The 21,786-nt window shown below is 49.4% G+C and overlaps 1 protein-coding gene across 3 annotated transcripts; it reads left to right on the top strand.

Annotated features, from left to right (window-relative positions):
• The first annotated feature begins 77 nt into the window (after positions 1-77).
• GGA3 (golgi associated, gamma adaptin ear containing, ARF binding protein 3) lies at positions 78-21,786 on the top strand. 3 transcript variants are annotated; one of them, XM_084747812.1, is made up of 17 exons: positions 78-205; positions 9,418-9,502; positions 9,586-9,661; positions 12,907-13,005; positions 13,764-13,887; positions 14,118-14,221; positions 14,584-14,664; positions 15,015-15,152; positions 16,364-16,445; positions 16,547-16,663; positions 16,945-17,190; positions 17,519-17,586; positions 17,888-18,210; positions 18,406-18,626; positions 19,476-19,645; positions 19,774-19,884; positions 20,158-21,786. In XM_084747812.1, the coding sequence occupies exons 1-17, from the start codon at positions 166-168 to the stop codon at positions 20,266-20,268; spliced, it is 2,196 nt and encodes a 731-aa protein (XP_084603938.1). In that variant the 5' UTR covers positions 78-165; the 3' UTR covers positions 20,269-21,786. The 3 variants fall into 3 exon arrangements, with proteins under 3 accessions (XP_084603938.1, XP_084603939.1, XP_084603940.1); XM_084747813.1 differs by lacking the exon at positions 12,907-13,005; XM_084747814.1 differs by lacking the exons at positions 78-205; positions 9,418-9,502 and having other exon boundaries at positions 9,644-9,661; positions 13,823-13,887.

Genomic DNA, 21,786 nt, shown 5'->3' with positions numbered 1-21,786 from the left:
GAAGCAGGAAAACACGCCCGTCCTTCCGGTATCCTACACAGTCTGGCGCGCCAGCCGACGGCAGCTCTCGCCTCTCTAAGGCCCCCATGCAGGCCCCGCCCCGGACCAGCTCGCGCAGAATCTCGCGAGGTTTGAGGGCGCAGGGCCAGGCCCGGCGGCTGCAATATGGCGGAGGCGGAAGGGGAGAGCCTGGAGTCCTGGCTGAGTGAGTATCCGGGGCCACTACCGCACCTCCAACCCTGGGCCCCCCTCCTCCCTCAGTCCGACAGGCGCGGCGGCGGCGCGTGGCAGTTCGCGCCCGGCCTCGCCGCGAGCGAGCGAGCGTCCCGCGTTCACACCCCTTAGCGAGCAGGGGCCCTTTCTGCTGCGCGTCCTCGAGCTCCCGCGGATGACACCTGCAGCGCGAGGTCCCTATGGCCTGGGAAAGCGACTGCTGAGTCCTTCGGGGTGACACTGCAGGCTCGTTAGGGAGGTTGAGGTGGGACTGCCCTAACCCGTACTGTGGGACCTTGTATCCAAATTCCCCGAGATTGTCAAAGCTCTGGATTTGGACTAGTCCGTCTGGGAGTGTTGAGTGGTGTCCCCGCTCCCGCCCCGTATGCACATAGCTGGCAGCTTCTAGATTGTGACCCTGGACTCCGATATGCCACTTTCCTCAGGCAGGATGCTTGAAGTGAGAATTATTTTACAAAGAGCGACTACAGGGAACAGAGTATTATGTGCCTTGCTAAATATGTATTGAAGGGAGACACGCGCACCCTGATCTCAATGAGATAGCCCGCTCTCGAGTAAAGCAAAGAGCAGCGTGAAGCTGTTGTAGCGATGGGTTATCATTACTAATTTACAGTGTGTCGTGGAGGAATAAGGCTTTACATTAGAAGGCAGTTAATGTGCTAAGAGTTAGTGAGCAGGTTAAGGAGGCACCTTACCAAGGGGTAATTTACTAAGGGTTAGCCTCTGAGGAGCCTCTTAAGTGAAGCCAGAAATTAGGTAAGATGCCTACATGGAGCCTTGCTAGGAGGCCTGTCACAGAATACAGTCGCCAGCCTCTTGGATGTCTTGGCTTTTGAGTGGTCTTCCCTAAGAAATACTCTTCAGGAAGTTGAGATTAGGCTTTAAGTGGAGCTACGTTCCCCAAAGTGACTAAAAGGAAGATTACATTTGCAAAGTCTGCTGTTTGTAGGCAGAGCACAGAGCGGTCTCCTTATGTGGAACAGGTCTCCGATGAGTGCACATTGCTGAATGACAGACATGGTTAAAATCAGTTACCCAGGGAGCCCAGTGTATAGCCAGTCCTGTAGTCACTGTTCTGGGTGATGGGGTAAGGCTGCCTGGCCTGCCTGAGTTCAACACTAATGAGGCAGATCGTGAGACCCTGTCTACAAAAGTGAAAATCCTGCTTAGAGTGGACATACAGCCCTGGAACGCTCTGTGTGAACCAGGCTGGCCACGAGATCATCCTGCCTCTGCCTCCCGAGTACTTGGATTACAAGTGTGAGCCACTAGCCAGGTGTGGTGGCGCTCGCCTTTAATCCCAGTACTCCGGAGGCGGAGGCAGGTGGATCGCTGTGAGTTCGAGGCCAGCCTGGTCTACCAAAGTGAGTCCAGGACAGCCAAGATCACAGAGAAACCCTGTCTCGAAACCCAAACCAAACCAAACCAACCAGACAAACAAACAAAAAAGTGTGAGCCACCACGCCTGGCTCCAATTCCATTCTTTTCTTTTATGTGCATTGGTGTTTTGGCTGCATGCATGTCTGTGTGAGGGTATCTGGTACTGAAGTTACAACAGTTGTGAACTGCCACGCAGGTGCTGGGAGTTGAACCCAGGACCTTTGGAAGAGTAGCCAGTGCTCTCTCCAGCCCTCCCACCCCATATTTTTTTTTTTGAGATAGGGTTTCTCTGTGTAGCCTTGGCTGACGTGGACTCACTTTGTAGACTCCATCCCATTCTTTTTTTTTTTTTGGTTTTTTTTTTTTTTTTTTGGTTTTTTCGAGACAGAGTCTCTCTGTGTAGCCTTGGCTGTCCTGGACTCACTTTGTAGACCAGGCTGTCCTCGGACTCACAGCGATCCGCCTGCCTCTGCCTCCCGAGTGCTGGGATTAAAGACGTGCGCCACCACGCCCGGCTCCATCCCATTCTTGAAAGATGAAAATAAATAAAATTGTAGACCAAGTATCCCACCTAGCAAAACATGTTCTCTTGGGACAGTTCAAAGAGGACATCCTAGCCAGGAGTGCCAAGGCTACACAGAGAGACCCTGCCTCGAAAAACCAAAAAGGACATCCTGCCTCCACTCAGACCACAGCCCTAGATCCTGCAACTGGGTAATAGGCAGAGTGGAATTGGCTCAGTGCCCAGATGGTGATAAGAAAATTAGAGTAATTTAAATTACTTCAGTTGTACTTAGTAGGGCTCATTTATTTGTTTTTGTGAGACAGGGTCTCAGCCCAGGCTGGCCTCAGCTTTGTATGAAGCTGAGATGGGCCTTGAACTCCTGATCGTCCTAGTCTATCTCCCAGCTACTGCTGCTTCAGATATGCACGATTACAGTTCTGACTGTTTGGTATGACTTGTGCCAATCCAGTGAACCAGTGGGTGCCGCCGTAGTGAGGGTCCTTGGCACCCACGGTTTGCCTCCGTTACTACAGCAGCCTCTCCTCAGGCCACGCTGCATGCTGCTCCCAGGAGAGGAGTCTCCAGTACTGGCAGACCTGCTGCCGCCCTTGCAGTCTGTCTCTAGCTGTTCCATGCCTTTTTCTTGGTGGCCTTCTGATGCTTTCTGCACCAGCACACACTGTTCTTATTAACCCTGAAGCTCGCTCCCTGTTGCTCAGTCAAATGCTTCAAACCCACGTCACATTCTTCTTCCTCACAAACCATGTCTTGATGACTTCAGCCCTCTCTCAGGTCCTGCTTGCCATACATCTAGTGTTTAGAAAGCCACTGCTATGTAGGGCACAGTGGTGCACGCTTTTAATCCCAGCAATCTGGGCGGCAGAGGCAGGCGGATCTGAGTTCAAGGCCAGCCTCATCTACAGAATGAGTTAGTTGCAGGACAGCCAGATCTACACAGTGAAACCCTGTCTCAAAAAAAGAGGAACTTTTTACAGATTTGTATGTTTTCCTTGCTAAGGGTGGTGCTAATTTTTTCCGTATCATTCCAATTTTAGTGTGTGTGCTGCCACAGTGAACACAATAACGAAGGTTAAATAGTTCTGTGGTAGCACTGGGTTCCATGCTAGCCTTGCAAAAACAAAAGTCAAGCAGATAGGCCCAGGAACTGCAAGCAGTCTTTGTCTTCAGTTCCGTGGATGCGATGTCAGAGTGGATAGGATTGAAGTGGTGAAGACCCTTACTGGGAGCCATAAGGACTAATAAAGTGCAGGTGTCCTTAGGTAGCCAAGGCAGGGGAAGTGGAGGATGACCTAAGACAGAGTGAGAAGACAGCATCAGACTAGGCCTTAAAAAATATGACCAAGCTGCAAGGACGCTGGTGGTGATGCACAGTGCACAGCAGCTAACAACTGTAGGAGTATAGGGGGAGGTGAGCCGTTGGAAATTCCTGCCTGCAGTGCTAAGTATTGACAGCTAGGCAGGCTCCCGTTCCTCTTACACCTGATGAAGCCATCCTGTTAGGATTGATGGCAGGGCTTATTTAGAATGATGACAGCATGCCAGATGTGTTGGTCACATCTGTTTTCCTAGCACTTGGAGGGAGAAGCAGGAGGATCTCACCAATTTTGAGGCCTATTATATAAAATAAAATTAAAAAAAAAAAGAAGAAGAAGAAGAAAGAAAGAAAATCCCAGACACTTTACCAATAACGACGGCTCAGGCGCCAGGTGCTGGGGTTAAAACCTGCCAGCTCAGAGAGGCAGAGAAAACACACAGCTGACCTTCCTGCTCAGCTCATGTCCTCAAGGAAAAACCAAAAAGCTCAAGGCCAAAAAACAAAAGCTTGCTAGCTTAGTTAACAGCCCCGGAGGAAAAGCAAAAAACAAAAAGCTAAAGCGGTAGCTAGCTCAAAGCTCAAAAGCTCCTTTTTATCCATACTGTCTTAAACGTCTTTCAACTCAAAGTCCCTCCTACTCTTTAATATCTGTCAGCTGGTTTCTTGCTCCGCCTCTTGACCTAGGTTTAAATTTATTAAATCATATGTACAAAAAGGTCTTGGATTAAAGGTGTGTGTTAGGGCTGAGACACACCATAATCACCTGTTTACAATAAACAGGTCTTGATTAAAGGTGTTAGGGCTTAACCAAACAAGAAACAGGGTTTTATAGTTCACAGTCTCAGGGTTCACAATGGGATCAAATATCCTGCAACAGAGACCAGTTAGGATACATAGAGAATTAATGTCATTAAGGGTCACAGAGAACCAAAACACAAAATAAGCAGGGTACAGTGGTATATGCCTATAATCCCAGCACTGGAGAGGCAGCAGTAGGTGGATCTCTGAGTTTGAGGCCAGCCTGGTCTACAGAGTCCAGGACAGCCAGTGCTACAAAGAGAAACCTTGTCTTGAAACAAACAAACAAACAAAGGCCACAGAGTGAGACTGTTATTTAAAAAAGAAAAAAAAAAAAAGGCTGGTGAGGTGGCTCACACCTTTAGTTACAGCACTGAGGGAGGCAGAGGCAGGCTGATGGATGTGAGTTTGAGGCCAGCGTGGTCTACAAAGTGAGTGCGCAAAAAACCAAAAACATCACTGGCAAGACGGCTCAGTGAGTAAAGATACTTGCTGTGCCAGCCCGGCTACACTGAACTGTGTTCAGCCACTAGAACCATGTGAATGTGGAGTGGAGAACAAAGTGTGAAGTTGTCCTCAGACCTCCTCGTGTGCTGTGGTAGTCAGATGCCACAGACGACACAGTGTGCGAGGAAAAAGGTACAATAGGTTATGCTACTGAACCTTAGGACCTGAGTTTGATCCTGGGGAACCACACAGTGGAAAGAGAACCAACCTTCACAAGTTGTCATTTGACTTTCACACTGTCACATGACACACTTACCCTCTCCTATGCTCATCTCACATATACAGTAAGTAAATATTTGATAAAAATTTTATTTTATTATTACTATTTTCTGAGACAGGGTTTCTCTGTGTAGCCTTGGCTGTCCTGGACTCACTTTGTAGACAGGCTGGCCTCAAACTCACAAAGATCCACCTTCTTCTGCCTCCCAAGTGCTGGGATTGCAGGTGTGTGCTACAGCCTGGTGTGATAAAAATTTTTAAAGGGGTTGGGGAGGAAGCAGCTCCCAAACTGTCAGGAATGGTTACTGAAAGGGAAGGAAAGGGATGGGATCAACAGTAGGGTTTCAGACCTGGCTGCCTGGGACTGGATGCTAGGAACATTTGAATAGTGGCACTGTATAGAAATAGGGGAAGTCAGTAAGGGGAAGCGATGCGTTCTCAGGCTTATTTTTATATCAAAGTAACATAATTACACACTTGCCTGTGCTGATCTCTTCCTCACATGCTCACACGGAAGCACAGCTTCCTCAGGGGCCTGTGTTCTTTGGTTTGTAGCTCCTCCGATGTTTTATTTTTGAGACACATGCAAACTTGAGGCATCTCAAGCAAATTGTGATGGTTACAGCATTATTTTACATGGGTAACTGAGAGAAGGGCAACTGTTCATGTTTCTCCTTTGGTTCAAGATGGAGCAAGTAGAGTATGGTGGCCCTCTTGGGAGACAGAGGCAGGAGGATTGCTGTGAATTCAAGGCCGGCCTAGTCTACAAAGCCAAAGCATGTTCCAGAATATCTAGGGCTACACAGAGAAACCTGTCTCCAAAAACCACAAAACTGAAAAAGCAGCAGTGCATGTTGACCTTGGCCCCTTCCTCTGCTGTGCTCTTGGGTCTGCTTATTTCTAGTCATAGCGGTGTGCAACTTGCCTTTCTTGGAGGGGCCCACGCCGTGTGGAATTAGAGTAGTCAAGGCTGGTTATTTTCATCCCTATCTTGTGACATCCTATAGGAGGCAGAGTTAGCGGTGGTTACGCTGAAATGGAGAGTAGGAAGTCAGGAGGGAGGGAAGCAGTAGAGAATGAGGCTTTCACCAGAGACCCAAAATAGAGCACATGAGTCAGAGCCGGCCCGGATGGGTGTTCAAGCCCAGGTCTGCAGGAGAGACCTCTATTGTTGTCTCCGCAGGACGAGGGAGGATGGAGTGGGTGGAAGTGGTGGGCACTTGGAGAGCCACAGTCACCTAGTCCCGCCCTCAGTGCTAGTCGCTGTGGGTGACAGGTGTGTCACGTGAGCTGCAGACACTGGGAAGTGGCACCATGTCTGCTCAGGGCATTTTGTGCCCTATGCAGTCGATGTCCCTGCACACAGTGAGCGGTCTGGGAGGCAGCAGTGCTGGAAGAAGCTGAACAAACTTGAGGAGAGATTTTCCCTGTAGACTCTGGTTGTGTGGGAAGAGTCCTTCTGTTAGTCACTGTTGGGAAGATGGTTGTCCTGTGGTCTGCAGTCCATGCTTCGTGATGCTTAAGGCTAGAAGCATTGGGTATGGGTCTGGTTTCTCAGCGTCTTATTTTTTCTTCTAGTAGCTTCTTAGTGTTATAGAAAAACTTGAAGCACCCCAAACGATAGGGACCAGCACAGCAAAGCCAAGCTGACACCTGAGAAGAGTCAGGTCCCTGGGCAGGAAGACCTTGGTTTCATCTATTGATGACTAGTCATTCATTGTCTGGAGACTGGCATAGGACTGCCAACCTTTTTTATTTTATTTATTTATTTATTTTTTTATTTTTACTTTTTGGTTTTATGAGACAGTTTCTCTGTGAACCCTTGGCTGTCCTGGACCAGGTGGGAGACCAGGTTGGCCTTGAGCTCACAGTGATCCATCTACCTTTACCTTCCTGAGGCCAATCATTTCTTAACAAATGGACACTGCTGAATAAAATAATCAATCTATCTATCTCTCTCTCTCTCTCTCTCTCTCTCTCTCTCTCTCTCTCTCTCTCTCTCTTGAGACATGGTTTCTCTGTGTAGCCTTGGCTGTCCTGGACTCCCTTTGTAGACCAGGCTGGCCTCGAACTCACAGTGATCCGCCTACCTCTGCCTCCTGAGTGCTGGGATTAAAGGCGCATGCTACCACGCCTGGCTCTTCTCTTCTCTTCTTTTTTTGTTGTGTTGCTATTTTGTTTTTGGTAGTTTGGGTTTTGTTTGTTTGTTTGGTTGGTTTTGTTTTTCATCAAGACAAGAGTTTCTCTGTGTAGCCTTGGCTGTCCTGAAACTGTAGACCAGGATGGCTTCACCTGCCTCTGCCTCCTGAGTGCTGGGATTAAAGGCGTGTGCCACCACGGCCCAACTCAGTTCCTACTCTTTGTCCTTGTCATTTGGAAGGTCTAGCTAATTATCTTTCAGGATTGAGAACAGCCACTTTGGTGGTACATATCTGTAATTAACACTTGGACACAGAGGCAGGAGCATCAGGAGGCAGGAGCATCCTTGGGTACATAGTGAGTTGGAGTGTAGCCTGGGCTATATAAGACTTTTTCAAAACAAAGAACTCTAGCCACATTTTTTTCCCTCTAAAATTGTTTACATTTTTGAGCATGTTACTGGGTATTGAAAGCTAGGACCTCCTTATAGGGCTGGGGCTAGGCAGGTCCTCAAACACTGAGTTTTCCTTAACTCTTTTCTTTTTGCTTTGAGACAGGTGGGCCTTGTACTTGAAATTCTCCTTGAGCTTCCAAGTTGGTGAGATTACAGGCTGTTTTAGTTACTTTTCTATTGCCCTGGCTAAGATACAATGACCAAGGCATTGCAGAAGATAGTGTTTAATTTAGGACTTACAGTTTGAGAGAGTGAGCCCATGATCATTGTGGTGGGAGCACGGTGGCAGGCGGGCATGGCACTGGAGCGGTGCCTGAGAGCTCACATGTTGAGATACAACCTTGAGGCAAAGAGCTAAGGAATGGTATGGGCCTTTGAAACCGCAAAGCCTGCCCCCAATGACATACCTCCTCCAACAAGGCCACCATACAGGCCGGTGCCATTCGGCCTCACTTTCTAAATATGGAACTTTAACCACCAGAGTCTTCCTGCAGAAGCCAGACAAGAAGCATTGTCGGGCAAGTCCAGCCCCCGTCTAAGACCTCTGCTCGTGTGCCCTGTTCTTAGTGGAAGGATGGACTCTTAAGCTCTAGTCCCCACCTTACTGGTGATTTGTGGGCAGGACATACAGAATCTTTGCTCCCCAAGCTGCCTGATCTCCTCCCTCTGTCTTAATGAGAGTTGAGACTGTGGTGTCCACTTCCATATACAGCCTCCCTGGTGCCTTGTGTTTGTTTATTGGGCTTGGTCATTGAACCAAGGGCCTTGCACATGCCAGGCAAGTCCTCTAGGACTGAGCTTCATCCCCAGCCTTTTCCTATTACTCTTTTTTCCTTTTTAAAAATTTATGAAACAAGCCGGGCGTGGTGGCGCACGCCTTTAATCCCAGCACTCGGGAGGCAGAGTTGGGCGGATCGCTGTGAGTTCGAGGCCAGCCTGGTCTACAAAGTGAGTCCAGAACAGCCAAGGCTACAAAGAGACCCTGACTCGAAAAACCAAAAAAAAAAAAAAAAAATTTATGAAACAAGCTGATGTGGCGCATGCCTGTAATCCCAGCACTCTGGGAGACAGAGACAAGGGGGTCTCTGCAAGTTCAAGGCCAGCCTGGTCTACAAAGTGAGTTCAGGACAGCAGAGACTACAGACAAACCCTGTCTAGAAAAAAAAAAAAAAAGAAAAAGAAAATCTTTGTGAAGAGCCTATTGAAAATACTTATTTTTTATTATTTATTTATTCTGTATACAGTGTTCTGCCTGCAGACCAGAAGATGGCACCAGATTTTATTCTAGATGGTTTTGAGCCACCATGTGGTTGCTGGGAATTGAACCCAGGACCAGGACCTTTGGAAGAATAGGCAGTGTTCTTCACCTCTAAGCCATCTCTCTAGCCCAAAAATACTCGTTTCTCAGCTTCTCAGCAGACACTTGTTGGTCATTGGTCCTGCTGAGCCCCAGCTCTGTTTATGAGCAGTGGTTTTGTGAAGCTGTCAGTGAGAACTTTGGTCATTCATGTTTGTGTTTGTCCTTTGGATCCCGATGTCTGTGTCTGTCTGCCTATCTGTCTGTCTGTCTCTGTCTCTGTCTCTCTGTGTCTGTGTCTGTCTGTCTGTCTGTCTCTGTCTCTCTGTGTCTGTCTGTCTGTCTGTCTGTCTGTCTCTCTCTCTCTCTTGCAACTTCCAGAAATACTGGGCAGAAAGCAGGAGCAAATTGAATTTGTTGTCTGACTGAACTGTGGAGGTATCCTTATGAAGCAAGTTTGGAAGCAAACTTTTGGTGTTTAAAAGTTGTGAAGACAATCTTGTTAGGAGTGTCTTTTTTACCAGTTGTCCTCTGTATTTTGTTCCAAGATAAAGCTACCAATCCTTCCAACCGCCAGGAGGATTGGGAATATATCATTGGCTTCTGTGATCAGATCAACAAAGAGCTTGAAGGGTGAGCCCCAGAGAGAGGAGGGGAGGGAGGGAGGGACCAAAACATGGCTGAGGAAGGCTGACTGTTGTGTGCTTGTCTGCCAGGCCCCAGATCGCGGTCCGACTCCTGGCCCACAAGATCCAGTCTCCACAGGAATGGGAGGCAGTGCAGGCCCTCACGGTAGGTCTTTGCTGTCAGAGAAGAATCAGTGGGTGCTTGCTTCCTCAGGTCTTTCCTTGCACACACATTAGGCCATTGGTGATAATCAGGCTCAAGTATAGTAGAAAGTCCCTGATTCAAGTTGGTGTGTGTAGGACATGTCAGTTATCTGGTCCATGAGAACTCAGGCCTCTAGACCTAGCATGGAGGCTGCACAGGGAATGCAGGGGTCCCAGAGGCAGAACCTTCTGCCCACTGTAGGGCTCAGATAGGACTTAGATAGTCTGACACTTACGAGTATAGGCAGAGGTAGGCAGATCTCTGTGAGTTCAAGCTCCAGGCTGTACACGGCTGCATACAGAAATGCTGTCTCCAAAAAACAACAAAAGCCAGCAGTGGTGGTGCACACTTTTAATCTCAGCAGTTGGGAGGCAGAGGCAAGTGTATCTCTGAGTTTGAGGCCAGCCTGGTCTACAGAAAGGGTTCCAGGACAGCCAGGATTATACAGAGAAACCTTGTCTCAAAAACAAACAAACAAACAAAACAACAACAAGAAAACAACCAAAGAAAAGTATGGTAAATACAGTTTGTTGTATAGCTGAGCACACTGCCTGTACTAGTGAAGGTGCCATGGTGATAGTCACAGCCACAAGGCAGAGTTCAAGGTTTGTTCAGACTTTTTTAAAGATTTTATTTATTGGCCGGGCATGGTGGCACACGCCTTTAATCCCAGCACTAGGGAGGCAGAGGTCGGCGGATCATTGTGAATTCAAGACCAGCCTGGTCTACAAAGAGTCCAGGACAGCCGGGGCTTAAAAAAGAAAAAAAAATTATTTATCAATTTCATGTATGAGTGTTCCATGTGCATGTACACCTGTATGCCAAAAGAAGGATCAGATTCTAGTATAGATGGTTGTGAGCCACCATGTGGTTGCTGGGGATTGAATTCAGGACCTCTGGAAGAGGAGACAGTGCTCTTTATCTGCTGAGCCATCTCCCTAGCCCCCAAGAGTAACTTTCAAGTGTTTCCTTGCTCTCCCAGACAGCAGCCAGGTTTAGAGGACTCAAGTCCTTTCAGAGGACCCTGATTCCATTTGCGTCCTGGAGACACAGGAGAGCAATGGTACTTAGAGACCCTATGCACTGCTCTTTCTCTGTGGAGTCAAGACCTTTAAAGTGGTGGAATGTTTTGTTTTCTTTAATTATTTAATTTTATGTGCATTGGTGTGAAGGTGTCATATCCCTTGGAACTGGAGTTACAGACAGTTGTTAGCTGCCCTGTGGTTGCTGGGAGTTGAACCTAGGTCCTTTGGAAGAGCAGACAGTGCTCTTAACCACTCAGCCATCTTTCTTTCTTTCTTTCTTTCTTTCTTTCTTTCTTTCTTTCTTTTTTTCTTTTTTTAAAGATTTATTTATTATGTATACAGTGTTCTGTCTGTATGTAATGACTGCACGCCAGAAGAGGACACCAGATCTCATTATAGATGGTTGTGAGCTACCATGTGGTTGCTGGGAATTAAACTCATAACCTTTGGAAGAGCAACCAATGCTCTTAACCTCTGAGCCATCTCTCCAGCCCCTCAGCCATCTTTCTAGCCCCACTAAAGTTGTGATTTTTAAGGGCACCCAGGCTCTTTGTTTGGCTCGTTTTTTATTTTGGTATTTTCTTGAGATGTCTCAAACATTCTGTCTCTATCTCTAAAGTGTTACTCCTACAGGCATGTGGCGCTGTGGCTGGCTAGGGGGCAGGTTTGGTCTCCAGAGGACGTTTGATAGTGTCTGGTATCTGCAGATGCTTTTGTTGTTGGGGGTGGTGTGAGAGTGGCATCTAGAGAGTAGTAGTGGCACAGCTAGATATCCTTGAATGCACAGGAAAGCCCCACAGCAGAGAGTAGCTAGTCTGAAGTGTCCACTAGTAGCTGCAGTTGAGAAACCTGGCTTTAAAGAAATAACCTACTGGGCCCTGGAAAGATGGCTCAGTGGTTAGAGCACTGGCCACTTTTCCAGAGGACTCCCATGGAGGCTCACAACCATCTTTAATTGGAATTTCAGGGCATCCATCCCATGTTCTCTCTTCTGGTCTCCTCCAGCACTACATGAATGTGGTAGGCAGACATGCAGGCACACAAACACCTATACACATAAAATTCTTCCCTTGCGTATGTGTGTGTAGTTAAGAAAGAAAGAAAGAAAACCACAGGGCATGTTACCACATGCTTTTAACCCCAGCACTCAGTAGATAGAGGCAGGCAAATCTCAGTGAGTCCAGACCAGTCTGCCTCAAACAGAAAAGTAGAGATGGAAACCAAGAGGCTAAGATGACAGCTCAGGTGGCAAAGCTCTGTGCAAGAGTGAGGACCTGAGTTCAATCCCTAGAACCTATATAAAAAGCCAGCTGTGACTCTGGTGGCAAAGAAAGGCAGATCCCTGGGTATCGTTGGTCAGCCAGCCTTGACTAATTGGTGAGTCCCAGGCCAGGGAGAATTCCTGTCTCAAAAAAGAAGTGCTATTTCTCTGATGAACGATGAGGAGGTTACCCTGGCATACACAGGCACACACACTTTTGCACCTAAGCACTACCACATGCCAGCTGAATGAAGGATGGGGCCAGTAGCACAGGAACACGTAAACCGAAGGGAGCAGAGAAATGCCCTGTCATCTACACCAAAGATGATACATTTAAATCTCTCCTACTCCCACAGAAAAAGACTTAGGACCATTCTTGGGGTCAGGAACCTTCCTCCTTGCACCTTGGTTTTCCTCTTAAGATTCTAAGACAGCATCTTTGTGGAAGGCCCCTTCCAGGTGTGGCACCAAGCTGTCCTGGTGTCTGGGTCTCAGCACTTCCTGTTCTGGCCCTCGTATAGCATTCCCTGCATAGCATGCCATTAGAAGAAAGGGTTTGTGGTGAGCATTCTGTGGCTTAGACTCTGTTCTCCAGAGGAGTTCGCTGTCTCTCATATAATGAATGCCTTCATTCTTTTTTGTTTTGTTTTGGTTTTTGGTTTTTGGATTTTTTTTTTTCTTGTTGTTTTTTTCGAGGCAGGATTTCTCTGTATAGCTTGCCTGTCTTGGACTCACTTTATAGACTAGGCTGGCCTCAAACTCACGGAAATCCACCTGCCTCTGCTCCCAAGTGCTGGGATTCCAGGCATGCGCTGCAGAGCCCAGCTAGGAATCCCTTCGTTCTTAATACTTAGTGGGGACCAGAGGTTTGGGGTGCTGTAGCCCCCCATCAGGGACTGCCTCTCTCTGTGTGGCTGCAGGTGCTGGAGGCGTGTATGAAGAACTGTGGGAGGAGATTTCATAATGAAGTGGGGAAGTTCCGGTTTTTGAATGAATTAATCAAAGTTGTCTCTCCAAAGGTCAGTTGGTAGCAATTTCTTTTGTGTCCTTCCCACCTCTCACACTGGTTTATCTGCCCTCTCTCTGCTGTACCTGCAAGCTGGTCCAGAGGTACCAATGTCTGATCAGGCTGAGGTCTGAGCCCCCTCCTGATGGACTCCCAGCCTAAACATGGCTGTGTGTGTCCAGGGAGAGTGTATGCAGCTTGTACTCTGTGCTCCTAGCGTACACCAGGCACAGGGTTTTCTTATCTATTCTGATGGCCAGAGTCTCTGTCAGATAGCTTTAGGCAGAGGGGATCATTTCTCAGGCTGGTGGCTGGTGGTATTCTCAGAACATCCTTCAAGAAATCTGGTGATGGGGCTGGAGACACGGCTCGGTGGCTAAGAGCACTCGCTACAGTCCCTGAAGACCATGTCCAGATTGCAGCCCCCACATTGGATGGCCCATGACTGCCTGTAATTTCAGCTTCAAGGGGATCTGATTTGACTTCTGCCTCTACAGGCACCCACATATATATGGTATATATACATAAATAAGAATAAGTGTTCACTACATTCCCTTTGTTTCTCAATGTCTCAGGCAGGGAAACACGGGGATGAGGCCTTGGCCCTGCCTGACTGCAGGTTCTGGCCGCCCTCCCCCGCTCCACCACTGTACAGTAGGTGGGCTTGTTTGAGTAGGCTTGTGAACAGAGTCGGGGAGCAAGCACACTGTGTAGAGAGTGATTCTCCTCGGTGTCTCAGATATTAGACTCTCGCTTCATTTTACTTCCTAGTACTTGGGAGACAGGGTGTCTGAAAAGGTGAAGACTAAGGTCATCGAGTTGCTTTTTAGCTGGACGCTGGCCTTGCCGGAAGAAGCCAAGATCAAAGATGCCTACCATATGCTGAAGAGACAAGGTTTGTGTTTACTTCTCCGTTAACCTTGGGGTGGCCCCGAATGCTGGTCAAGACAAAGAATGTTGGGGGTCCCCAGGGTCCTGCCAGGGTCTCTTCCTATAAAATGGGTTTTAGTAGGTGGAGGTGACAGTAGCCTGCCCTTCCTGCTCATCGTAGGGATTTGGCCCTTGGTGTGTGAAGGACAAGGTGACCATTGCTGAGCACATGCTCTGGCATTTGTGTTTCCTCAGGGATAGTGCAGTCAGACCCCCCTATTCCCATGGACAGAACGCTGATCCCTTCTCCCCCACCTCGTCCCAAAAACCCTGTTTTTGATGATGAGGAGAAATCCAAGGTAAAGTGCATCTTGGACCTGGAGTTCTTTTAGATTAATGGCGGCAGTAGCGGGGTCAATGGATGTGGGGTATATAAAAAGGGTCGAGACGAGTGTGTATGAAGGGGGAGAGATGGGTGTGAATGTGTATAAAAGAAGGGGGTGGGGTGGGTGCTTTTTTTTTTTTAAGGCAGTATCTCACTATAGCCTAAGCTGACCTTGAACTCGACATCTTCCTGCCTCAGTCTCCTGATTGGTGGTGCTGTAGGCTACCTTACCGAGTGTGAAATGGGGTCTTGCTTGGTGTTGCTGTTTTTTCTGGTCTGCACAGTGGGGTGGGGCACATGCTGCCTCTCCTTCACTTTAGATATCTTCTTTTCCAGCTGTTAGCCAAGCTGCTGAAAAGCAAAAACCCAGATGACCTGCAGGAAGCCAACAAGCTCATCAAGTCCATGGTGAAGGAAGTGAGTGGGTCCTGGTCCTCTGGGCATGGGGCACAGAAGCATGTGACCACAGAGCAGAAGTCTTTCCCCAGAGATCATAGGCCTGTCTTGTTCACCCTGCACCAGCCCTGAACTGGAGTGAGGGTAGGAGGGGCCTTGGATTTCCTATGTGAGAGAGCAGTAGAGTGGTGGGGGTAGTGGACGTGGGCGGAGTCACTGGGAAAGAGCAGCTTGGGGCTTAGTTTGAGGCTTGTAGTCCTAGGAGACATGCTAGGCAGAGGCCTGGAGCTTGGCCTCTGCCCTTGTGCTGTTGGGTGTAGAAAGACAAGCTAGGTGAACTTGCTTTTCCTGCACCCTCTTGGCTGAGGCAGGATGAGGCGCGCATCCAGAAGGTGACCAAACGGCTGCACACTCTGGAGGAGGTCAACAACAATGTCAAGCTGCTCCATGAGATGCTGCTTCACTACAGCCAAGAGCACTCGTCGGAGGCTGACAGAGAGCTCATGAAGGTGAGCCGCTGTGACCTGGAGCGCACTGCTCCTAGTGCTCTGCCCCAGGGGGTTCTGTCTGGGTGAGGACATGCTTGCCTTTTGTGGGCTTGTGCATGGCGGGGAATGGGGGGGGAGGGTGGTAAGGGGCAGTGTTTATTTTATACAGCTAACACTCGTATAAATGCCACAGTAGGGAAGTGAATGGCGCTACCTTTTTTTTTTTTTCTTTTGGTTTGGTTTGGTTCTGTAGACCAGACTGGCTTCAAACTCACAGAGAGCAACCTGTCTCCTGAGTGCTGGGATTAAAGCCTGGCCCCTGCCCCTGTTTGTTGTTGTTGTTGTTGTTTTGTTTTTTTGTTTTTTGTTTTTTTGGTTTGGCTTTTCCAGACAGGGTTTCTGTCTGTAGCCTTGCCAGGCTACACGGAGATCTGCTTTTCTCTGCCTCCCCAAGTGCTGTGTGGGCCACCACGCCCAGCCACAGCTTTGTTCTATACAGCTAGCACCCGGATGCAAATACTGCCTGTGACTCCAAAGATAATGTCCTAAGTGCTCATTCTTAGGCTCTGTCTTTAAGACGTGGGGACACCTGGGTGAGAGATGTCACTGAGCCCCTAATGTTGACATTGTGGCTTAGGCTGTGACTTCTGAGAAACACATCATCATCATCTGTTCTCATGTGTTACATCCTGACTGCAGTTTCCCCTCTCCCCATCCCGTCTTCCCTTTGCTCCAGATCCAGCCCACCTCTTATCTTCCTTTAGAAAAGAACAGGTCTCCCAGGCACATCAGCATAACAAGCTACTGTGAGACCAGGCTCATAGTGTCAGCTCATGGCTAGATGAGGCAACCCAGTAGGAGGAACAGAGTTCCAAGGGCAGGCAAAAGAGTCATTGTTAGGAATCCCATAAGAACAGTAAGCGACACAACCATAACATACGTCCAGAGGCTGTAGGACAGATCTCCCAGGCTCCCCCACCACAGGAACACAGCCCACAGAATCACCTGACTAGCACCCACCTTATCTATCATCTGAGTGACTTTCATTTGGTTCAAATGACTTGGGCAACATTGTTTGGTGGATACTGGCAGCACAAAGATCCTCGCTCTGCCCCCAGCCTCTCCTATAACTGTTTGAGGTCTGGGGGAGTATCCCAACATTTTCTGGACATAAACATTGAGTCAGATGACTTCTGAGGACCTCTGTAGTTGTGATTCTATGTCTCTCTCAGGAGCTCTTCGATCGTTGTGAGAACAAGAGACGGACATTATTTAAACTAGCCAGTGAAACAGAAGACAATGACAACAGTTTGGGTGAGTACAAAGGAGTAACTAGCAAAGATGAGTCAAAAATTTGATTGATTATGTGTGAGAGTTGTCACAGCCCACACAGTGAGGAGTCTCTTTTGCTCTAGGGGACATCCTGCAGGCCAGTGACAACCTCTCCAGGGTCATCAATTCATATAAAACAATAATTGAAGGGCAGATCACCAATGGTGAGGTGACTACCTCAACCATTCCTGACTCTGAAGGTAAATACTCTGGGACCCTCCAGACCAGATACAAGTGGCAACTCCAGAGCCTGAGGGAATTCCAAGCATTTCAGGTGGTCCTCCACTTCTCAGAGGCCAGGAGGGATGCATGAAGAGCGCCCTGCCTGCCCTCAAGCCTGCTTTTCAGTTCCACTGGAGAAATGCCACTGAGTTGGGCCAGAAGCTTGAGCCTTGGCGCCTGTACCCAGAGTCCTGCCGCCCATGCACAGGCACTAGATTTACCAAGACTGTTCTTGTCCCTCTTGTGTCAACCCATCTAGGAAACCATCACTGCAATAACCAAGGCACCCTCATCGACCTTGCTGAGTTGGACACCCCAAGCAGCTCATCCCCTGTATTGGCCCCAGCACCTGCCCCACCCACGTCAGGCATTCCTGTCCTCCCTCCACCTCCCCAGACCTCTGGCCCTCCACGTAGCCGTTCATCCAGCCAGGCTGAGGCTCCGCCAGGGCCTGACAGCACGAGCAATGCCCTCTCCTTGCTCGATGAGGAGCTGCTCTGCTTAGGTACGTGCAAGGCATATGCACCAGGCCTAAGAGGTCTAATGTGCTTTATCAGTCAAGCTCACTGTCTGGGGGCCACCTGGACCAACTTCCTGTGGATTGCAGGATAACTATGGTGAGCTCTGGTGCAGCCCAGCTTCTCTGTTCCTGGGAGGCCTTGAGTCACGCACGTAAGGGTGGAAATGGATTTACTTTCCCCATCTAGCTGCAGGGGAACACTTTCTCCTGAGTAATATCCCTTGTCTTGTCAAATGACCATTCTTGCGGGAGGCAGAAGGTTGGCGCCTCAGCCCAGGGTCTCATCTCATTGAGTTTTCTTTTGTGTTCTTAGGCCTAACTGACCCGGCTCCCACTGCTCCCAAAGAGTCAGCTGGAAATAGTCAGTGGCACCTCTTCCAGGTAGAGGCACAGTAATGGTGACATCACTAAAGCGCCCAAGGACCAAAACTCAAGCTATTCCATTCCTTCTTAGACTGTGCCTGGCTGTACTTCGCTAGAGCCAGAGCTGCTTGTATTTTCTAGAGCGTGGTCTGCTGTAGCTGGGACCCGCTGCCTCCAAGGGTTGTTCCCCGCAGCATTTAGTTCTGTGGGTTGTAGTTCTGAGGTGGGTGTGGGCACCTCAGAAGAGCCTGGTGGGTGATGAATCCCTCTTCTGTAGCCCCTCCTAGGTCTTTGCTCACCTCACATTTCTGTTGCGCAGAATGAACCATCATCAGATCTGGACTTCTTCAGCCCCAGGCCAGTGACTGTGGCCTGCTGCCCCTCAGATGGATCCCTGCTCCCTCCCCCAGTTTCTACCTCAAGTATGTCCCAAGCTCCACTCCCTGCGCCCTTCCCAGCTCCCGTGGTTCCAGCCAGTGCACCAGCTCCCAGCGCGGCTTCCTTCATGTTCGCTTCTGGACCTGCCCCAGCCTCGGTTCCAAAGGCTGAGCCCACAGCCCCAGAGTTCCACACCTCAGCACTTGGTGACAGCACCTTGCACCGCATAGATGCCCTTGATGAGCTTCTGGAAGAGGCCAGAGTGTAATGGATGGGAACAGGGAGGGTGGCTGAGGGTGGAGTAAGGGAGGCTCCAGAGGATGGAATATGGGATCCCTGTTGATCCCATTAACCAGGCTGGTGGCCTGGGGTAGTTAGGGACTGGCCTTGGTTGAGGGGTTGCCCAGCAGTTGTGGCCTGCACTCTGACTTGCCTTCTCCCCTCTTTTCTTCTCCCCAGGACCTCAGGCTTGGTGAAACCTGTTTCTTGCTTCTCCCCTGGGGCCACCGCCTCCCCATTGCTTCCTACCTCTGCCCAAGCCAGGCCTCTCCTGCCCTTCTCCACTGGGCCTGGAAGCCCTCTCTTCCAGTCACCAGCCTTCCAGTCCCATGGCAGCCCTCCGAAGGGACCAGAGCTCTCCCTGGCTAGTGTCTACGTACCCCTGGAATCAATCAAGCCTAGTAAGTGCTGGAGACAGGAGGTCGGCCTCACGGCCATAGGGTTTATAGGGTGTGTGATCAGTGGGTTCTGCCGATGCTCCTAACAGCTGAGGCTCTACTTGTCAACTTTGTTTGATTTTTTTCAAGACAGGGTTTCTCTGTGTATCCTTGGCTGTGCTGGACTTGCTTTGTAGACCAAGCTGGCCTGGAACTTACAGAGATCCGCCTGTTTCTGCCTCCCAAGTGCTGAAATTACAGGCATGTGCCACCACGGCCTAGCAACATTTTTTTTTTTAAGAATGTGTTTTTATAACTGAAGAATGTTAAGCCAGGAGTGGTGGTGCACGCCTTTAAGCCCAGCACTCCGGAGGCAGAGGTAGGTGGGTTGCTGTGACTTTGAGGCCAGCCTGGTCTACAAAAGCGAGTCCAGGGCAGGCAAAGCTACACAGAGAGACCCTGTCTCAAAAAAACAAAAACAAAAAAAGTTTGTGTGCCTTGGTGTGTGCATATGCATGCCATGTAAGTACCCACTGTGGTCGGAGGGTGTCAGCTCCTTTATTACTTATACAGTGCTCTGCCCACATGTATGTCTGTAAGCCAGAAGAGGGCACCAGATCTCATAGATGGCGTGTGTTTCCTGGGAATTGAGCTCAGGACCTTTGGAAGTGCAGACGGTGCTCTTAATCTCTGAGCCATCTCTCCAGCCCTCTATCTCAGCTTCTTATAGCCGCTGTGTAACCTTGGGCCTCTCTGGTACTCCACAGGGCAGTGCTGTTCAGCCACCCTGGCTTCCAGCCCCTTGGCTTTAGTAGAACTTCTGGGCACCTTGGGAAGGTTCTGTCACACTCACTCATATGCTCATTCTTGCAGGCAGTGCCCTTCCTGTGACAGCCTACGATAAAAATGGCTTCCGCATCCTTTTCCACTTTGCTAAAGAGTGTCCCCCAGGACGGCCTGATGTGCTCGTGGTGGTGGTGTCCATGTTGAATACAGCTCCTTTGCCCGTCAAGAGCATAGTGCTGCAGGCCGCAGTGCCCAAGGTATTTGTCCCTTATCTTTGGACCTACTATGTTGATTTCCTATCAGTGGCCAGCAGGTGGCACTTGGTGTCTCTCTCTGACACCTGGAGAGAGACACTCCCTTCAAATGAGCTTCTTTTTATCTTCAGTCAATGAAAGTGAAGTTGCAGCCACCATCTGGGACAGAACTTTCTCCATTTAGTCCCATCCAGCCACCTGCAGCCATCACTCAGGTCATGCTGCTGGCCAATCCAATGAAGGTAAGCATGAGAGAATCCACAATGCCTGCCTGGGGTTCCACTGCCCCAGATTAGGACCACAGGGAATACCTCTTTCTGAACCTGTCTGAAGTCTTGGCATGACCTGTAGCAGTAACTCCTCTCGTCCCAGGTTAAGGAACTGAGCATGGGTGGACAAGGTGGGACAAGTTGCATCCCTTCAGCAGAGTCAAAAGAGAGCAGCAGGGAAGAGAGTGTGTCCTGCAGAGGGTATTGGCGGACTACTGATTCTCACCTGCAGCCCTCTTATTTCAGGAGAAGGTGCGACTTCGGTATAAGCTGACCTTTGCTCTGGGGGATCAGCTAAGCACAGAGCTGGGTGAAGTGGACCAGTTTCCTCCCGTGGAGCAGTGGGGGAACCTATGACCCCAGCAAATGCTTTCATCTCTACTTGGAAGGCAGGCAGCCCTGAGACTGGCTCTGGCTGGTCCGGCTACTGTACACCCTGGACAGTGTTTATAGCTTGGTATGGATCAGGGCCCTGGACATTTCTGTCAAGAGCCAAGCTGCTGCTTTGATCATCTCTCCCTGGGCCCCTAAAAGGACCTGTTTTATCTACCTGTGTGACTTGAAGTGGCTGTACTGTGTGGGTGGGGAGTCGCCTGTGCTTCACTGGCTGCCTTGGGACGGTGGACTCTGGACCTGGAGTAGGTTTTCCTTTTTCTTACTGGCATCCTTCGATACCAGGGAGAGGGCTCTAAAGAGTGAGCACCTCTCACAACCCCTCAACTGCGTCTTTACACCCTGAAGGGGCATGGCTTGAGAGACTGCGCCTCCCATTGGCCTTCCATGCTTCTTTGCTCGCAGGCACTGCTACCTGAAGTAGGCAGCAGTGGCCCAGGGTTGCCTGGAGTACTGTAGAGTCTTCGCTCTGCTTTCTGCAGTGGCTACTGAGTGAGTAATGTGCTTGTCCTGACAGTGGCAGGTTGTGTCCTATGGACATCTCAGCAGGACAGGGAACTTGGTCTGATAGCCTCAACTAGGGATAGGAAGGAAAATGGAAGTGGCAGTGTTTGCCTTTGGTCAGAAGCAGGTACTGTGGCTTTCTGGGAAAGGCATACCTCCTGCAGTGGGCACAGGCCACCCTACTCACTACCTCTTGCTTGGCATGAAATAAACTGCTGTGCTCCCCTTAAGCCTTTTAAGGAAAGATACCTGCCACTCTGCATCCTCCTGCTTTGATCACTCCTCCCTGCCACATGGAATGTGGTGTGGCACCTATGGCTGGACCCAAGGAGTCTCAGGGTCACACACATTGCACTAAACTTTATGTCCCCTTGTGCTGCACCAAAACACCCATTTTCCCCCAGCTACAGAGGGGCACTGTGTGCGACATGTTGGGTCTGGAGGTGATGAGAGGCGGCATGCTTGAACTGAATTACCAGACCCTATTGCTTCAACAGTGCTGGGCTTCAGCAGGACCCAGCTGCTCCAGGCCAGAGACTTTCAAGACAACAGGAAACTCAGCTGCCATAGAAACCAGGAAGGGACAAACAGCCAAGTCCAACGGGCTCAGCTCTCTGCTGCCTTTGGGAAAGGGAAGGTGGCACAATTGGATCCCCTAGTCACCTGTATCTTGGGAGCGTCCTTGTCTAAGAGGTCATCTGACCTACCTCCCAGCTACTGTCCTTAGCGAGCAGGTTTCACAGTTGCCTCAGGACAGGTCAGAAGAATCTTTTCCACTGATGATGGAATAAATCCAAGAGCTTTCCAGAAACTGGTTACTTCAGCCTTGGACTATCTATAGATGATGTCATTGTACATCTTTATTAACCTTTCAACATAAAATCACGAGTGTTGCTCATTACTACGGTCAACAGCCATATAGATGTACCACCTCCTGCCCTTGTTTTGCTGCATGTGAAATAAACCATTTTCACCCTG

Source organism: Acomys minous (assembly GCF_964271855.1).
Source record: "Acomys minous genome assembly, chromosome: 12".
In the NCBI taxonomy this organism is placed as follows: Eukaryota; Metazoa; Chordata; class Mammalia; order Rodentia; family Muridae; genus Acomys; species Acomys minous.
This window is presented reverse-complemented; position numbering and strand designations above follow the sequence as displayed.

Bases quoted from the DNA above. Each gene is read 5' to 3' on its own strand.
- GGA3 (XM_084747812.1), top strand. From the start codon at position 166: ATGGCGGAGGCGGAAGGGGAGAGCCTGGAGTCCTGGCTGA. The intron at 206-9,417 runs GTGAGTATCCGG...TTTTGTTCCAAG, and splicing joins GAGCCTGGAGTCCTGGCTGA to ATAAAGCTACCAATCCTTCC. The intron at 19,646-19,773 runs GTATTTGTCCCT...TTTTATCTTCAG, and splicing joins TGCAGGCCGCAGTGCCCAAG to TCAATGAAAGTGAAGTTGCA.